The sequence below is a fragment of the Myripristis murdjan genome, chromosome 18 (assembly GCF_902150065.1).
Source record: "Myripristis murdjan chromosome 18, fMyrMur1.1, whole genome shotgun sequence".
Classification (NCBI taxonomy): domain Eukaryota; kingdom Metazoa; phylum Chordata; class Actinopteri; order Holocentriformes; family Holocentridae; genus Myripristis; species Myripristis murdjan.
In genome coordinates, this window is record NC_043997.1 from 4,158,715 (window position 1) to 4,174,603 (window position 15,889).

Genomic DNA, 15,889 nt, shown 5'->3' on the forward strand with positions numbered 1-15,889 from the left:
GCTCAGGTGTCTGGGGGCTGAATGCCGACGCCCAGTAGTCACCTGCGAGTCTCAAAGGTTGTGTTATATAAACTTATATAAACTTACAGAAGAGCCGGCGCTGCTTTTTACGGAGCCTGATACGAGACCTTCAATGCACCGGCCGACCTTGGTTTAATTAGTTTATTATCGGCGATCGAACCCGTCTGGACACACCTGATCACAGCTTACATAATGTTACGCAAACACGTGGAAACAAGCTCATTGGTGGAGCTGGACCTGAGAGGGCGGAGCCTAAGAGACGCTGTTTGTGGGAGTTACAGCAGATACCTGGTGCAACAAAGACACTACGGCCAAAATAAACACAACACAACACAATAAATATAAAAATACATCAACCTCCAAATTCCCGTGACATTTTGCCACAACAAAAGGAGGCCTCTGGAGCAAGGGGCTGACTTTTCGGCACAACATCGCCACATGCAGCAGTCATGTTGCCATGGCAGCGAGCGGCCCACGTCCACCCTGAAGATGATTTTTCCAGAAGAGGTTCAACAGTTTCCTCACGTTCCCACTGCTCGGGCTCAGTTTTGGCTTCAGATGGGATGTATTGTTCTCTGACGGGCCTGCCTTTAGAGCTGGCCCCAGTGTGTGTGTGTGTGTGTGTGTGTGTGTGTGTGTGTGTGTGTGAGTCTATTTGTGTGAGAGAAACGGGGGACCTACTGCTGAGACCCATGAAATAACCAGTTTCCTTCCCGTGCCTGCATAAACGAGGAAATGTGTGTGTGTGTGTGTGTGTGTGTGTGTGTTTGATCCCAGCAGGCTTTGATCGTGTCACGTCGGCCTCGCAGGTCAGCCACCATCAACACGTACGCATGAAGACGGTTCACGTCGCCTTTAACGAGCTGATTCTTAGTTAAGAGCAGTTTTATCCAATCACAGCGCAGCTTTAGTTTAACTCTTTGAAGCCTGAACAAACACCATCAGCAAGAAATTAGTAGGAGGTTACCATAAAATTAAAAAAATAATTAATTAATTAATTAATTAAAATTAAAGGAAAATTACCAGAAAAAAACTACAAAAAAAAACAAGAAAAAAAAGAAAAAGGAAAAACTAAGAAATTATGAGACAATTATTTTGAAATTATCTGGAAAATTACCAGGCAATTTTTGCATTTTGCCAAAATAAAAAATAAATCAATAAATCTAAAAATAATATTAATAATTTAGTTTTTTTTTTATAATTATAATAATTACTAATGCTGCTACTACTACTACTAATGATTAATGATTAATAGTAATAAAAATATATAATTTTTTTATATAATTTTATAACTTCAAATATAGATATAATTTTTTGATGTTTTATTGCAAGTTATATAACAAGAAAAAAATGCCAGAAAGCTCTCCAAAAAAAATCCTCAAACTTCCTAAAAAAAAAAAAAAAAAAAAAAAAACTCATAAAAGAGAGATAAAACACTTCCTGTGCAGCAGGAAGGAGCCGCCCGACACAGAGGGTTTATTTCTGGTTTTGACGAACGCCGTTGACGGGCAGATTCTGAAATTTAACCTAAAAACGAGCCTGGTGGCCTGTTTCTGGGCCCCGAGCCACAACTTTACACTCCTCACTCACTTGAGGTCGATGAGGATGTCCTTGGTGGTCGCCCCGCGGCGCAGGCAGCCGCCGCCCTGCCGCACCGCGTAGTGGATGTTGTGGAAACTGACGGTGGCGCCGTGCAGCGACTGCAAACACCAACGAAGAAGAAGAAAGAAGTTACACTCCAACAAAATGAAAATAGAACGGGATTACTGAAAATATAATGAGATTACAGAAAATATAATGAGATTACTGAAAATATATTGAGATTACTGAAAATATAACAGGATTACAGCTGAAATTATGAGTCTTCAGACGTTTGTGTGGAAATATTACAGCTAATATTGAAAAAAAAAAACGCTGTCAAAACGCTGCATTCTGTGTGTGTTTGGGGTCTCAGTGTAAATGTAAGGCAGCAGAAGGTGAATTTAGATTTTCCTCCAATAAAAGCTCAAGTGTCTAAAAGCTGTTTTGGATTCTGGGAAAACTGAAGGTGTGATTTGTTTACAGGGAGGAGGGTTAGCTAGCAGCTAGCCCTCTGCTAGCTCAGGAAAACAAACATAAAAACATCTACAGCAGAAACTTTAACACTTTAACACTTTCACACAGGTTTTTTCCCCTCTCTTTTTTCTCTCTTCTTTAATTCCTTTGATAATTACATTGGAAAAGTGTTATTGACTCATTTCCCAGATGAACTGGTGTTGTCAAAGCGCTAACGTGACCGCTAGCTAAACCGGCAGTTAGGCTAACTAACGTTGTCCCGTTAGCCCGGTGACAACATGAGTTCATTTGGGAAATGAGTCAAAAACACTTTTCTAATGTCACTATAGAGGAAATTAAAAGAAGAAATAGATGATGAAGAAGAAAAACAGTGATTAGAAAAATAGTTTTTTACTTATTCCTCAAATGAACTGATGTTGTTAGAGGGCTAACGTGATAACTTTAGTTAGCCCAACTGTCGGTTTATGCTGCGTTCCAGCGGGGAACTGTACTTCAGGGTTGCCAGATCTGTGAGACAAAAGCAGCCAAACAGCAACTCTAAACCAGCCCAAAACCCGCCCAACCGGGTATAAAAACGGCCCAAAAATCAGCCCAACACCAGAACTCAAAATATGCCTAAAAAAATCCATATATGATGTTTTTAAAGTCCAACAGCATTGTTATAATTGCAAAATGCACTATAATATCTATAAAATAACATCATAAACATTAAAGGCAATTTCCCAGGCAAAGGCAATTGAAAATCATTTCAGCTCGCCTGTTAAACTGCTGGCTGTCTCCAACATAAAAAAGAACAGGAAAAAACTCCATGAACTTGAACTATTTACAGCGCTGTCCAGTTTCTTTTTAGAAATGTTGAGATCCCTCGCCCCGGTCCTTGTCATACAGAACTGTATTGAACAAGGCCACAGTTATGCTACAGGTCTGCCCAAGCCCAACCCGCGGACAAAATTTGTTACCCGCGGCAACACTTCAAAAGTAGCCCAATTTGGCGGAAAAAACGCGGACTTGGCAACCCTGCTGTACTTGTGAATCACGACTTCAACGTCACGAGTCACGACTTCAAACCGTTCCAGGCAGAACCGACAAACATTCTTGTTACAACCGGCGATGACGGAACGTGCTGTGGGCGTGCTTGTTATTTAATTTCATACAATTAACAGGTAATGATATATGTAGTATTTACAACATAAACGTAAAAAAGTGCTCACCCAATACAATATTTCTCACCGTTGGCAACAACCGTCTCCTGTTTGTGTACAAAACATAAACTGCGTGACGTCGAACGAGGAAGTTGGAGTACGTTGAGCACAATCGAGTTCACAGGTGTGAATTCACAGGTTTGGTTATTATATTATATAGCCTTTTAATATACTATTATATAGCCCCGCCCACTTTTAACCGGTAAATCACCAGTTACGGGTGGCCTGGAACGCAGCATTAGCTAGTGCTCACGTTAGCCCTTTTCCCTTTTCCAGTGTCGTCATCAAAGGAATTAAAAGACGTAGAAGATGAGGAAGCAAAAAAAAAACGATTTAAAAAAACTTCTTATGATAAAGTGTCCAGTCTCGACGGTGTTTTCCTTTTGCTTTTGCTTTTATCAGCGACTTAACGGTTTGGCTAATTAACATCTCAGCTCATTTATTAACTCTGTCCTCATTAAAAATAAGCAGCATTTTCTTTTTTTTGGTGAAACATTTGCATCGTAACTATTTTGGAAGTTTGTTATTAATTTGTTATTTGGTTAACGGTGTGTAAAAGCGATGTAAAGCGGCGTGCCGGCCTCACCTGTTTGGAGGCTCCGTTCAGCTTCGGTTCGTCCATGGCGACGCTCTCCGACATCTTCCAGCAGCAACGGATCCGCTCAGCCTAAAAACACCAGAAATCAGATTATAATCCCGCTCTTAGTCTCACCAACAGCCTGGAATCTGTGGAGCTGACTGGGGTGAAGGTGGATGTCTGAGCAGCAAAAGTCTAAAGTCCAAAAATGTCAACAGAAGGAAGCGATGCAGATTAATGATTTGTGCAGGTGAGAGAGAGAAAAAACTGGTGGGGATTTTAAGGAATTTCGTCGTTAAATTTTTATCAACCGATTTTGTTTTGCCAAAAAAAAAGACAAACAAAAAAAAAAAAAAAACAGCAGATTTCAGGAGGAATAAAACTCACTGGTACTAAAAATGAGAAATCAGGAAATTACAGACGCCTACAATTTAATGTTTTAGGAGCGGTCTTACAGTCGTAAAATATTAAAATTCAACATGAATGTGAAATTAAAAATGTATTTCAACACATAGCGCAAATAAATGTGCTGCAGCTGTGCAGCAAAGATAAATAAACCTCATGGATACATCATTTAGGGGATTATAACGATTATTATAACGATTATAACGCGTAATTAAAATTAGACCTCGTTACGACTTCATTATAATCACCACAGATAAACGATTCAAATAAATAGAAAATAAAGTCATGATGATCAACCACGTGGGTCATTTGAACACACGAGAGCTGAGAAATCATCACAACAACACAACAATTATGATCAGTGTCATTTTTAAAAAGTTAAATAAGATCTGATGGGACTTTATGATGACGATAAATAAAGAAAATAAGAAAAAATCAGGAGTTGTTAGAGATAACTGACAAATAAAACTCATGAGCGAGTGTTAAGAGTTAATTATGAAAATGAATGGACATTATGCAGATTCAAACATGGTTAAAGGTACACTGCATAGTTTGAAATATTTCTGATGTTAAGGGCGAGGATGTGGAGAAATGAAAGCTGCAGAATTCATGGAAATCGCTGTCTAACAAATTTAATAGTTTGAAGTCAAATGTTCCCAAAAGCAAAAATAATTCAGTGAAATGCTCCTTAAAGTCCCTGGGAAATGCCGTCACATGACCTCTGCTTCCTGTCAAACAGTGACGTCATCCTGCTCTGGAGGCTGAAAATTAAAAAAATCAACCAATAAAAACCTTCACAAACTTTCTCTCATCCACCTGTCCCTTCAAAATAAAAGCGTGTTTCCCTCCCAAACTGAGATCCTGTTGTTTTACTGCACCGTGTCTCGACCAAACTTCCTGTTTCAACAAATCAAAAAAGTCCATTTCATGAGGTCTTTAAATTTTGGTGATGATGGAGTAAACGAGTTGTCCTGAACCCCCGAGGCATTTCTAAGTTTTTTCCTTCTGAGAATTAATTGGCATTCGTCATTTTTAGCGCATCATAACCAGCGTTGGTTACTAAGCAACACGTGACTGTAATCACATGACACTCATCACATGTTTTAGTCCAAACCCGAGCCGAGACAGGACGGGAACATCGTATCCGAACACGACCCGAACCTGAGATTTCCCTCGTCCTGAAATACCCTACGTGTTGCCTTCAGCGTCATCATGTAAACTCCAGCACCGTGCAGGAAGGCACCTAAAAAAGACAGCAGGTCCATCGTTTTTCACTAAAATAACACCGAGGTGGCCGAACCCGACTATTATTATCTAAATTATTGTCTGAACCCGACCTGACGGGTGCCAGCGGGCCGGGTCCGGGGTCCACATTCTCGCGAGTTACTGTTGGTAAACATCACAGATACTAAGCAAACATCTGTGCGGCTCGCTGTGGATAAACTGACCTCTGACCTCTGACCTCTGAGTCAGTCACCTCGCTGTGGCCAGAGTCACCTCAGGACGGGGGGACGTTTGTGTCGATGAAGGTCTGACGTTGGCGAGGGACACATCAGGAACGTGACGAGGAACCGGTTACTGTCCACAGGGAGGAGCTCAGGACTTTTTTAAAAAACGATGTGTGGTACACGAGTGTTTTCTGATCGTAACGAGGTGGGCGCCTCCCTGTTCAACCTGTGGAGTTCACCTGGAAAATGAACTGTCTGTTGGCCAAAGAGCAGCTGGAGCACACGAGGCGATCTGAGGGAACCAGACGAGATGAAACCTGCTGACTCTCTGCTCGTCTGCAGGCTTTATGAACCTCTCAGACCAGGATCATTTTGTTTTTAACTCTTGTCACTAAACACCAGCAGCTTAGAAATGAAGTGCAAACAAACAAAAAAAAAAATCAGCGAATCCATTTGAAAAGCCGCACTAATGATTGAAATTTCAAAATAAAAGCGCTTTGAGGAAACCCATCACGGAGTTAAAAACAAAATAAAAACAGTGAGGTTTCAGTCGGTGTGAACGCTCACACACACACCTGACCAGCAGGTAAACACTGCAGTGAGTCTGCTGTGACCTTTGACCTTTAACCCTTTGACCTTGTCACTCCTGGCAGGGTTGTTATTTTGGTTTTATATTCAACCGTATTTGAAGTCTGGATAATAAGTAGCCACAATATTAAGTAATGCACGTTAAGTAAGCTCAGCGCGTGTACACACACACACACACACACACACACACACACACACACACACTGGCCACATTTCATTCAGAATTTTAATGTCCTAATTTGTGTTGTTTGTCCCGAGTTTCACTGGAAAACGTTTTCTTTCTGTTTATTAAAATATTTATCTGTCTGTCTGTCTCTCTGTAAACATAATTACAACTTTATTTAGGACTCAAAGTTCTAAAGTAAAGACAAAGTGAAACGGCCTGAGCGAATAAAAGCACATAAAAGTCTAAAAGCGACGGCGTAAAGAAGGCAGAAGTCTCATGAAAACGTGGACACGCTGCCTCATGAGATTAATCCTCTGCCTGCCTGGATCCTTCATGTTTGTCTGTGTAGCTTGTTTGCACAAAATAATCATAAAACACACACACACACACACACACACACGGACATCACTCACCTTCTAAAAGACAGAAAATTACTCCAAAAATAATAATAATAAAAGCTCCAGCTGATGAGCGTCCAACAGCAGACCAGAGAGCGAGCAGAGAGACGGAAAGACTGATCAGGATGTGGAAGTTATTACAGAGAGAGAGAGAGAGAGAGAGAGAGGGAGAGAGAGAGAGAGAGAGAGAGAGACAGAGAGAGAGACGGGTCGGGGTGATTGGCTGGGCAGATAGAGAGCATTTGTGTTTGGTGTGGTTACGTGTGTGTGTGTGTGTGCGTGTGTGTGTGTGCTATATATAAAAGCACGGCACGATAAGGGAAGTAGGGAGAAGGGCACAGTGTGTGTGTGTGTGTGTGTGTGTGTGTGTGTGTGTGTGTGTACAGTCTAATATAATTATGTAATTCCACTTCAATTGAATTCAGCAGAATCTGTTAGAATGCAGAAAATGTCTGAGGTTCTCCTTCGCCGCCGCCGTGATCCACCTCACATCAAAACACTTTAACCCTCTGAAGCCCAACACAGCTCATTCACAATCAATCAATCAATCAATCAATCGATTCACTTCTTTTCAGACACACAGATCCACATCAGTACACAAATAATAAAAAATACAACATTAAAATACAATACAACACAAAGACATCTGGGAATAAAGAGGAAGTTTGCAAATTATAAAAAAAAAAAAAAAAAGGCTTACCTGAAATGTTAGTTTAAAAAATAAAAGCATTGTAATAATAAAAATAATAATAATCATACAAAAAATAATACTGGGAAATTTTAGGGGGGAAACACTTAAAAATTAACTGGAAAATAAAAAAACGTATCTCTCTATGTATCTATCTGTATATCTGTGTGTGTATCTATATACACACACATACACACAAATATACATAAATATACATACATACATACACATACATATATACATATACATACGTATACATAAACACACACATACACACATGCATATACATACACACACAGACATATACATACACATATACATAGATATATATGCATACATACACATACATACATACATATACATACACACATACATATATACACACACACACACACACACACATACATACATACATACATACATATATATACACACACACATACATACATATATACACACACACACATACATACATACATACATACATATATACACACACGCACATAGATACATACATAAATACACATACATACATACATACACACATACACACACATACACACATACATACATATATACACACACGCACATAGATATATACATAAATACACACATACATATATACACACACGCACATACATACACACACACACACACACACACACACACACACACACACACACACACACACATACATACACACACATACACACATACATATCATACACACATACATATACATACATACTGTGACAACTTGCATTACGTCACCGGTTGATCACCAGCACGTCAGTCCGGGGGACGTCAAACGTCCGGGGGACGTGTGACGTCCGCGCCTCAATTTAAGTGTGTTTCAAACGGACTCACTCAGCGTGGAGGAGGAGGAGAGAGCCGCATGGAGCCTCCGCTGACAGACCAGCGGAGCTCAGGTCCTCAGGTCCCTCAGCCCGCTCCGGGTCTCCGTTTCGACCCGCTATCTCCACCCGTTTAGGCACCTAACCTCCCGGACCGCTTCGACTCCGCTCCGCCGCTGTCAGTCAGTGAACCCGGAAGCCTGAGTCCAGCAGCGCCGGATCCACATAGGAAGTGGGGGGCCAGAAAGTGCCGAGTTGCGTGTTCATCTCAGTCACAGTGCTTCTTTTCCGTGCACGTCATCCATGCCCCTGTATTGCAACACTTACGGTATAAAAAATAAAAAGAGGTTTGGCTCGTTCCCGTTAACTCAGACACACGTGACCCAAATCCATCACCAAGATTGATGTGTCTTTAAAAAAAATCAATGCTTTAGACTCGTTTCAATGTAGGATATATACAGGGTGACCCAAAAAAACGGGAACTTTTTAACAATCCAATAAAACCAAGAGTGACGGAAGAAAAATATTTTATTCATAGTAATTGAAACCTTAAAACGTGCCATTTAAGAAACAATGATGGAATTTTCATTTTTTAAAAATTGTGCTGCCACTTGCTCATGTCTGCCAATACGCACTTCAAAGATTCCCGTTTTTTTTTGGGGTCACCCTGTATATGTATGTATATCATGAATTAACACGCAGTGAGGTCCGTGGCTGGGTAGGCACGATCAGCCAGAGCTTAAATCGCATAGTAGCCTACATGCATATAAAAATATATATTAAGTAGAACTCAATATTAAAACCACTGAAATAATAATCCACTGATTATTACTTTACTTCTTTGTATTTATTTCATGCATTTTCAACTTTGTAGCTATTTATTTCATTCATGTTTTAACTGTACAGCACTTTGGTCAGCTTGGGTTGTTTTTAAATGTGCTTTATAAATAAATTTGATTGATTGATTGATTGATTGATTGATTGATTGAAAAGTCAATCAAGCTGCCGTTGTCAAAAATGTAGTTACTGATATCGGCGGATTATAGCGCGCACACAATTACTGCCAATTAATGATCTGAGACAAACATTCATCTGCATTTCTGCAGGATTTACAGCCCAGGAGCTCCCAAAGACAAGATCACAACAAGAAATCAGCTGAATCTCAACAACGCAGGACTTCCTTATAAAGTTCCTGAAGGATCCAAAAATTTAGGATTACAGACGCAAATTTAACTTAAGATAAGGGCAGTGCTCGGTAATAAAGTCATTCCCAAAATCAAGCGTTAACTACGTTCAGACTGAAGCAGACATATGGGCAAAGCAAATATTCTAAAAGTAATCCAGAGTATTTAGAATATGTTACTTAACTTGAGTAATCTAATGGATTACGTTACAGATTACATTGCATGGCCTGTATTCAGTAATCTGGAGTGGAATACGATTTTTATTTTATTTTATTTTATTTTAAGTAGCCTAATCCTCCCAACACTGCCTCCTCATCCAGTGAATTTCAAAACTGTGAGATTAAAACCTCGCTGTTAAAATAATCCTTCGTTCATGGAGACATTTTTGTGTCTTGGCGATGTTTAACGTGTTAATTTTTAAAAAGTCGGCTCGACTGCTGCTGACAAAATGTTCTTATAAATCATCCGCAGTGACGTAACTGCATAATTACCCAAATTCCTCCTCGGGGATCAATAAAGTATTTCTGATTCTGATTCTCAGTCTAGTAGCAGCAGTAGCAGCTGTAGTAGTTTCGTTAGTAGTAGTGCTGTTGTAGTAATATTACTTGTAATGATAGTAGGCTAGTAGTACATTATTTTACTGTGTTGTATTTTTATTCTCACCATTTTTTAACATCTGAACCAGTTAATCATCACCTAAAGATAAAGGTGTGTGTGTGTGTGTGTGTGTGTGTGTGTGTGTGTGTGTGTGTGTGTGTGTGTCTCAGCAGAGAGAGGAGTGTGTCAGGATGGTCAGCAGCGGCTCAGCGGCTCCACCTGCTGGCCGAACCACAAAAACACAAGGCCTTGACATTACATTAGTTCTCTTTATAAAAGGCAAATCATCATTAACATACATTTTAAAAATTAATTTATTCATTTATCAGAGTCACTCACAAGTCTTGGACCATCAGCATTACAGGAAGGAGGTCAAAGGTCACAGCATTTAAAAAAAAAAAAAAAAAAAAAAACCTGAAGCTGAGGAGCCTGAGCTCTGAGTTCTGCTGTGACGCCGTCTGAGGCTCAGATGTTTTATCGCCTGCGTGTTGGATTATTATTTCCTCGCTGCTGAAAAAGAGATTTTGAATTTTAAATCGTCTCCCCGGTGAAATAAAGGTGGGGGAAAAAAATCACTACAAAAGGCCCTCGAGGGATCTTTTGTCAGACGTTCAGCAGGTGTGATTTCTACTTCCTGTTAAACTGATTTCAGTATTTTAATTTATCCAGATACAGTCAATCAATCAATAAATGAATGAATAAATAAATATTTTTTAATGCCATGTACATCTGAAGTTGTTTGCAAAATGAAGTTAAAGCTGTTTCTAGTTAATAAGAAACAGTAAGAATAATTAGAAATCACACAAAAAAAGAGTCATTTTTATTTTTATTTATTTTTAGTTATTTATTTGTTCATTTCCCCACAGAGGAAGTTTTAAAATGTATTCTGATTCAGTAACAGGATGAACTTTCATATGCAGTTCATTTCGATGGTCAGTTTTGAACTCAAACAGCAGGGGGCGCCATCACCAAGTGTTCTGGCCCAAACAGAGTCATGTAGCTAATGGAGGGATTCATTTATAATCTGTAATCTATAGAGATTAGATATAGATCATTTACGATTATATCTAACATCTATGTAAATTATAAGCTATAATTCATAATCTTAGCAGAGGAATATCTTTCTGATGCAACAAGAAGCTGATTGGCCACACACACACACACACACACACACACACACACACACCTCTGACATCACCGTGTTCTCTGCCGGTCACAGGGTGTTCTGTGTTGGGTTCCTCTGTGTGCGTGTGTGCGTGTGTGTGTGTGTGTGTGTGTGTGTGTGTGTGTGTTGCGTCAGCCAGCATCACATTGCTGTCTCGTGCAGAATGTGAGGACAGTTACAGTTTTCCATATTTACTCACTGACACCTGAACACCTCACGGGTCAGAGGTCAGAGGTCACGGCTGCTCCCAGATTTGTCATAAACTTATTATATTATTTACCATGATTTATCATTATTATTAGTATTAGTATGACTTTTAGTATTAGTATTGTTCTGGGTCAATTTTAGGTCATTTTTTTTCCAGGAGTTTTTTTTTTTTTTTTTTCAATTGCTTAATTTCAGGTCATTTCCTTGTTTTTATTTTTATTTTTATTTTTTTTTTATTTTTTGCTAATGTCTGTGTCTGTTCTTGTAAAGTTTCTGGTGTTCTGGACAGAAATCAGACGTTCATGAAAATCAGAACGTCATCCCTCCCATCAGCTCGTTACCGGGGAAAGTCATTGAGTTTCAGTAATGTGAGTAATCTAATTACGCTCAGGCGGTGGCGGTGGCGGTGGCGGTGGCGGCGGCGGTGGCTGACCCCAGTCGCCACGTTTCAACCAGGCGACCTCCTTGCTGCATTCAGGTTCTGTGGGAAAATCCCTTCGCTCATCGTGGAAACCCGACATTGGCTTAAAATGATCAGGACCATGCACACTCTGCACGCTTATGCCTCTGACTCCACACTTGACCACAGAGACAAAAAAAAATTTAATTAAATTAAAACAAGCTAACAAACAAACAAACAAACAAACAAACAAACAAACAAACAAAACAAACAAAAAACAGTTTAAAGTCATCGTGAAGGCATGAAGGTGGAAGTCACAGCAGTTTGACTCCAACAAATCGACCTTCATGTTAAAGGCTCACAGTTATGCAACAAGTCACAACTGGTATGGAACACACACACACACACACACACACACACACAGACACTTTGAAGAACAGTATGTCAGGGCATGTGTGTGTCCTATATTTCCATCTGCAGTGAGAACAGTGTGTGTTGCCAAAGGTGTTCACCACACCTCTGTTACATAACAGCTGGAGCTGTCTCACACACACACACACACACACACACACACACACACACACACACACACACACAGACCTATAGCAGGACTCTCTCTCTCTCTCTCTCGATCAAACAAAAAAACAGAGAAAACTTCAAGTCGGCCAATTATAAAGATTTATTCAACATTTGCTGGTAAAAAAGGAAAAAAAATGTGAATTCAAATGACATCATTTTTCTTTTTCACCGTATTTTGACATCACATGGGGCATTTTTTTTTATTCCATATGAAACTTTTCAGTTTGCAGGTGAAACTTTTGTTTTTTAGTCGTATTTTTTAATTTCAACATGAAGATTTTTTGCCACCTCGCTTCCTGCAGCTTCACACAGAGACACAGGACAGAGGTATGCTGCTGTGAACTGGTGGGTTATCAAACCTGACAGCTATGACACAGTTACAGTTACATAATGTGCGTCGGTGCCTTGCTCCAGGGCACCGACACCAACAGGCAGGGCAAGTCTGGACACACCAGTCAAATCATCTCCAACCTCATTTTTAAAGTGCAACACTAATGAAATACATTTGAAACAACCTGATAAAAAAAAAAAAAAAGATAATTTTTTCCACCGTGACCCTGAAGGCATCAGTTGAGCAGAGGCCTGTCGTGTTTATGAGGGAAACGCCGCCATGTTGGAAGAGCGACTGTCATGTTTTCAGTCTGAACCCACAGAAATACGTCAAATGACCGAGAGTGAGCAGGATTTTCCGAAAAACAAAACAAAACAAAAAAAACACATCTCCATCATTAAGTGTGTTGGTGTTTTTTCCTAGGATGACGAGGGAATGATTTACATTTTGCACGGTCATGTCTTTCCGTCACCATCCTAGGAAAGGAAAATTGCTGCTGGCGGTTAGCTTAGCCAGGGAGGAGGCGCCGACTTTGAGTGCTGCAGCGCCACCCTCAGGCCAAACATCTGACTTGTACATGTCTCTAAATGTGACTGAAGGGCTGCTGGGTAATTTGCTGAACATTCCCATGCTTCCCAGGGAGTGAACCCTATCGATTCGCGTGTCACCTTTTTTTTTTTTTTCCAGCGCCACCCTCAGGCCAAAATGTCAAATTCAATATACAGTTGTCCCTCGCTATAACACGGATCACCTTTCACGGCCTCGCAGTTTCGCGGATTTTTTTTAGTGCAATTTTGCATGCTTTTTTAAATTTTTTTTTTTTTTATATATATATTTTTACAGCACATTGTGTTCTGTGTACTGATTGGCTAAGGGACTGTAGACCATTGTCAATCAGTCTCCTCCGTGCCGTGTCTCCTGTACAGTACAGAATGCCTTCATTCTATAATACTGGACTTATTTTTCTAGGAAGGTTTGAACTTTGAGAGTTTAAACAAGAGAGAAAAGTGAGAAAATGTTAATGCCTGTCTGAGAAAAGTGTATAAAGTGTGTAGTGAGGGGGTTTACAGCCTTAAAACATCTAGAATAATTGTAAAAACTACTATACTTCGCGGATATCGCCTATTGCAGGTTATTTTTAGAACGTAACTCCCGCGATAAACGAGGGACCACTGTATCTCAAATCATCCATCTGTTGAACAGATGGATGAAAATCTGCAGCGGAGATTCCCAGAGAATTTGGAAAGCACGTTCACGCTCCCCTGAGGATGAACCCTGTCGGCTTTTCTCCTGGAGCACACTGGCTGCCTTAGGATCGCTTCAGTTTTTATGAACCACCGGACATTTCCAGGTGATGTCAGTCCTGTGGGAACGACGCTTCACAATTAAACTCAAACTCAAAACTCCCACGGACGAGCGTCCTGCCAGACGGGATCACATCCAGACTCATTTTCCTCGTCACTCTTCCAATATGGCCGCCCGGCCTTGGTAACGTTTTAGTTTCACATCAAACCTTTCTTTGGTGACAAAACTCGTTCAGAAACCGGACGTAACACATCTGTTTTTAGCGGCGATGCAGATGGGAAACAAAAAAAAAAAAACATTCAGTGAAAAAAATATCCATCAGCAAAACAGCCCATCTGCATCACCATGACAACAAGACTCATTAGAAACCAGTGTAATATGAAAAATCTGCATAGCCACTCGAGAAACAGCAACCATATGAAAAACCTGGCACATAATTTGTTTATCACAAAACCACCGCTGGCATGAAATCAGACCTGAACACTGATTTACCGTCAACACCGTCACGTTTCAGTTTGTAACATTTTGGCCACTTGTTTCCAGAATTTTCTTGAATCGAGTGTCGTTTGTGTTTAAACGACAGCTGGGATTATCTAATCCAGCTGGGGGATTTTTTTAAATCTGAAGAAAAATCAGTTTTTTTGTTTGTTTTTTTTTTTTGTTTGTTTTTTTGTTTGTTTGTTTGTTTTGCAGTGTGGGTTTTCCTGCTATTGGAGTTTTACGTCAAATTGTTGTTGTTAATTGTGTGAAAACCTCGTAACTCCACCTTTAATGGCCCTCTCTGCAGCAGATAATTAATTTTTCCTTAAACGATCTGCAATTATTTTGACTGATACTGCAACTGCGATTTTAGTCGGAATGACTTTTTTTTTTTTTTTTTTTTGCATCACAATTTTCATTTTCATTGAATAAACCAGCCAGAAGTCCAGCTCACCACCGTGTGTGTGTGTGTGTGTGTGTGTATGTGTGTGCTCCTTTGACAAACTCTACAATGAAAGACAAACACATTTAAAGGTTAAAGCGAACTATGCAATTTATATGTACAGTATAAAACAGTCGGAGCTCACGCAGACACATGACGGGTCACATGATCTCGTGAGATGATTTTTCAGGGATGATTTCAAGATCAGAAAAATCTGTGCCTGTGTGCGTTTCTTCTTTCATCTGGCGTTCACACACTTTTTTTAAACCAATGATTTCCAATGGTTTTCCCGCTGCTTCTCCACAAATCTGAGTTTAATTTCCATCTGCAAATGAAAGTATTTTAGTGTATGAGCCTCACTAGAACAGATGACTTTTATTTTGAAATCCTCCCCCTGTGGCTGCCCCAGTTGAGTTCATTCACTGAGACTCCGATGTCCAGGTGTCAGCAGGTGCCACGATGTTGTCCGAGTGCAACTGAAAGCAGCATGAGATGATGTAAGAGAGTGTTTTTTTTTTCCTAGCACAGCGAGGGAACACAGCGGGTGAATGTGGTGGGGTTTTGACTTTTCCACTTTCTAAAGGCACTTTGAAAAGTTTTTTATGGCTGAAAATCCAGTAGCTGCTTGACAAAAATAAGCAATAAAAAGTGTGTGTGAACAACAACAAGGAAGGAAGTCCAAGTCCAATATTTTTCCCATAAACACCAAAAAAACAAACCAACAACAGTTAAAAACAGTTTTATCCCAATGAAAAGCCCTCAGCAGACTGAAACACACTGATGCATGAACACACACT

At 40.0% G+C, this 15,889-nt stretch overlaps 1 protein-coding gene across 2 annotated transcripts in view; it reads right to left on the reverse strand.

Moving 5' to 3' along the window:
* The window catches only part of LOC115376399 (ATP-binding cassette sub-family G member 2-like), a 31,012-nt gene extending 22,370 nt beyond the window's left edge, over nucleotides 1–8,642 (reverse strand). The window contains exons 1-3 of one of the 2 annotated variants that reach the window (XM_030075957.1): nucleotides 8,416–8,642; nucleotides 3,866–3,945; nucleotides 1,612–1,725 (exon numbers count right to left, since the gene is read on the reverse strand). In XM_030075957.1, coding sequence (XP_029931817.1) covers nucleotides 1,612–1,725; nucleotides 3,866–3,918 — 167 coding nt within the window. In that variant the 5' untranslated portion in view covers nucleotides 3,919–3,945; nucleotides 8,416–8,642. Of the gene's footprint in view, nucleotides 1–1,611; nucleotides 1,726–3,864; nucleotides 3,946–8,415 lie in introns of both variants that reach the window. The other variant, XM_030075958.1, reaches the window with a different exon arrangement.
* Between the last annotated feature and the right edge of the window lie 7,247 nt (nucleotides 8,643–15,889).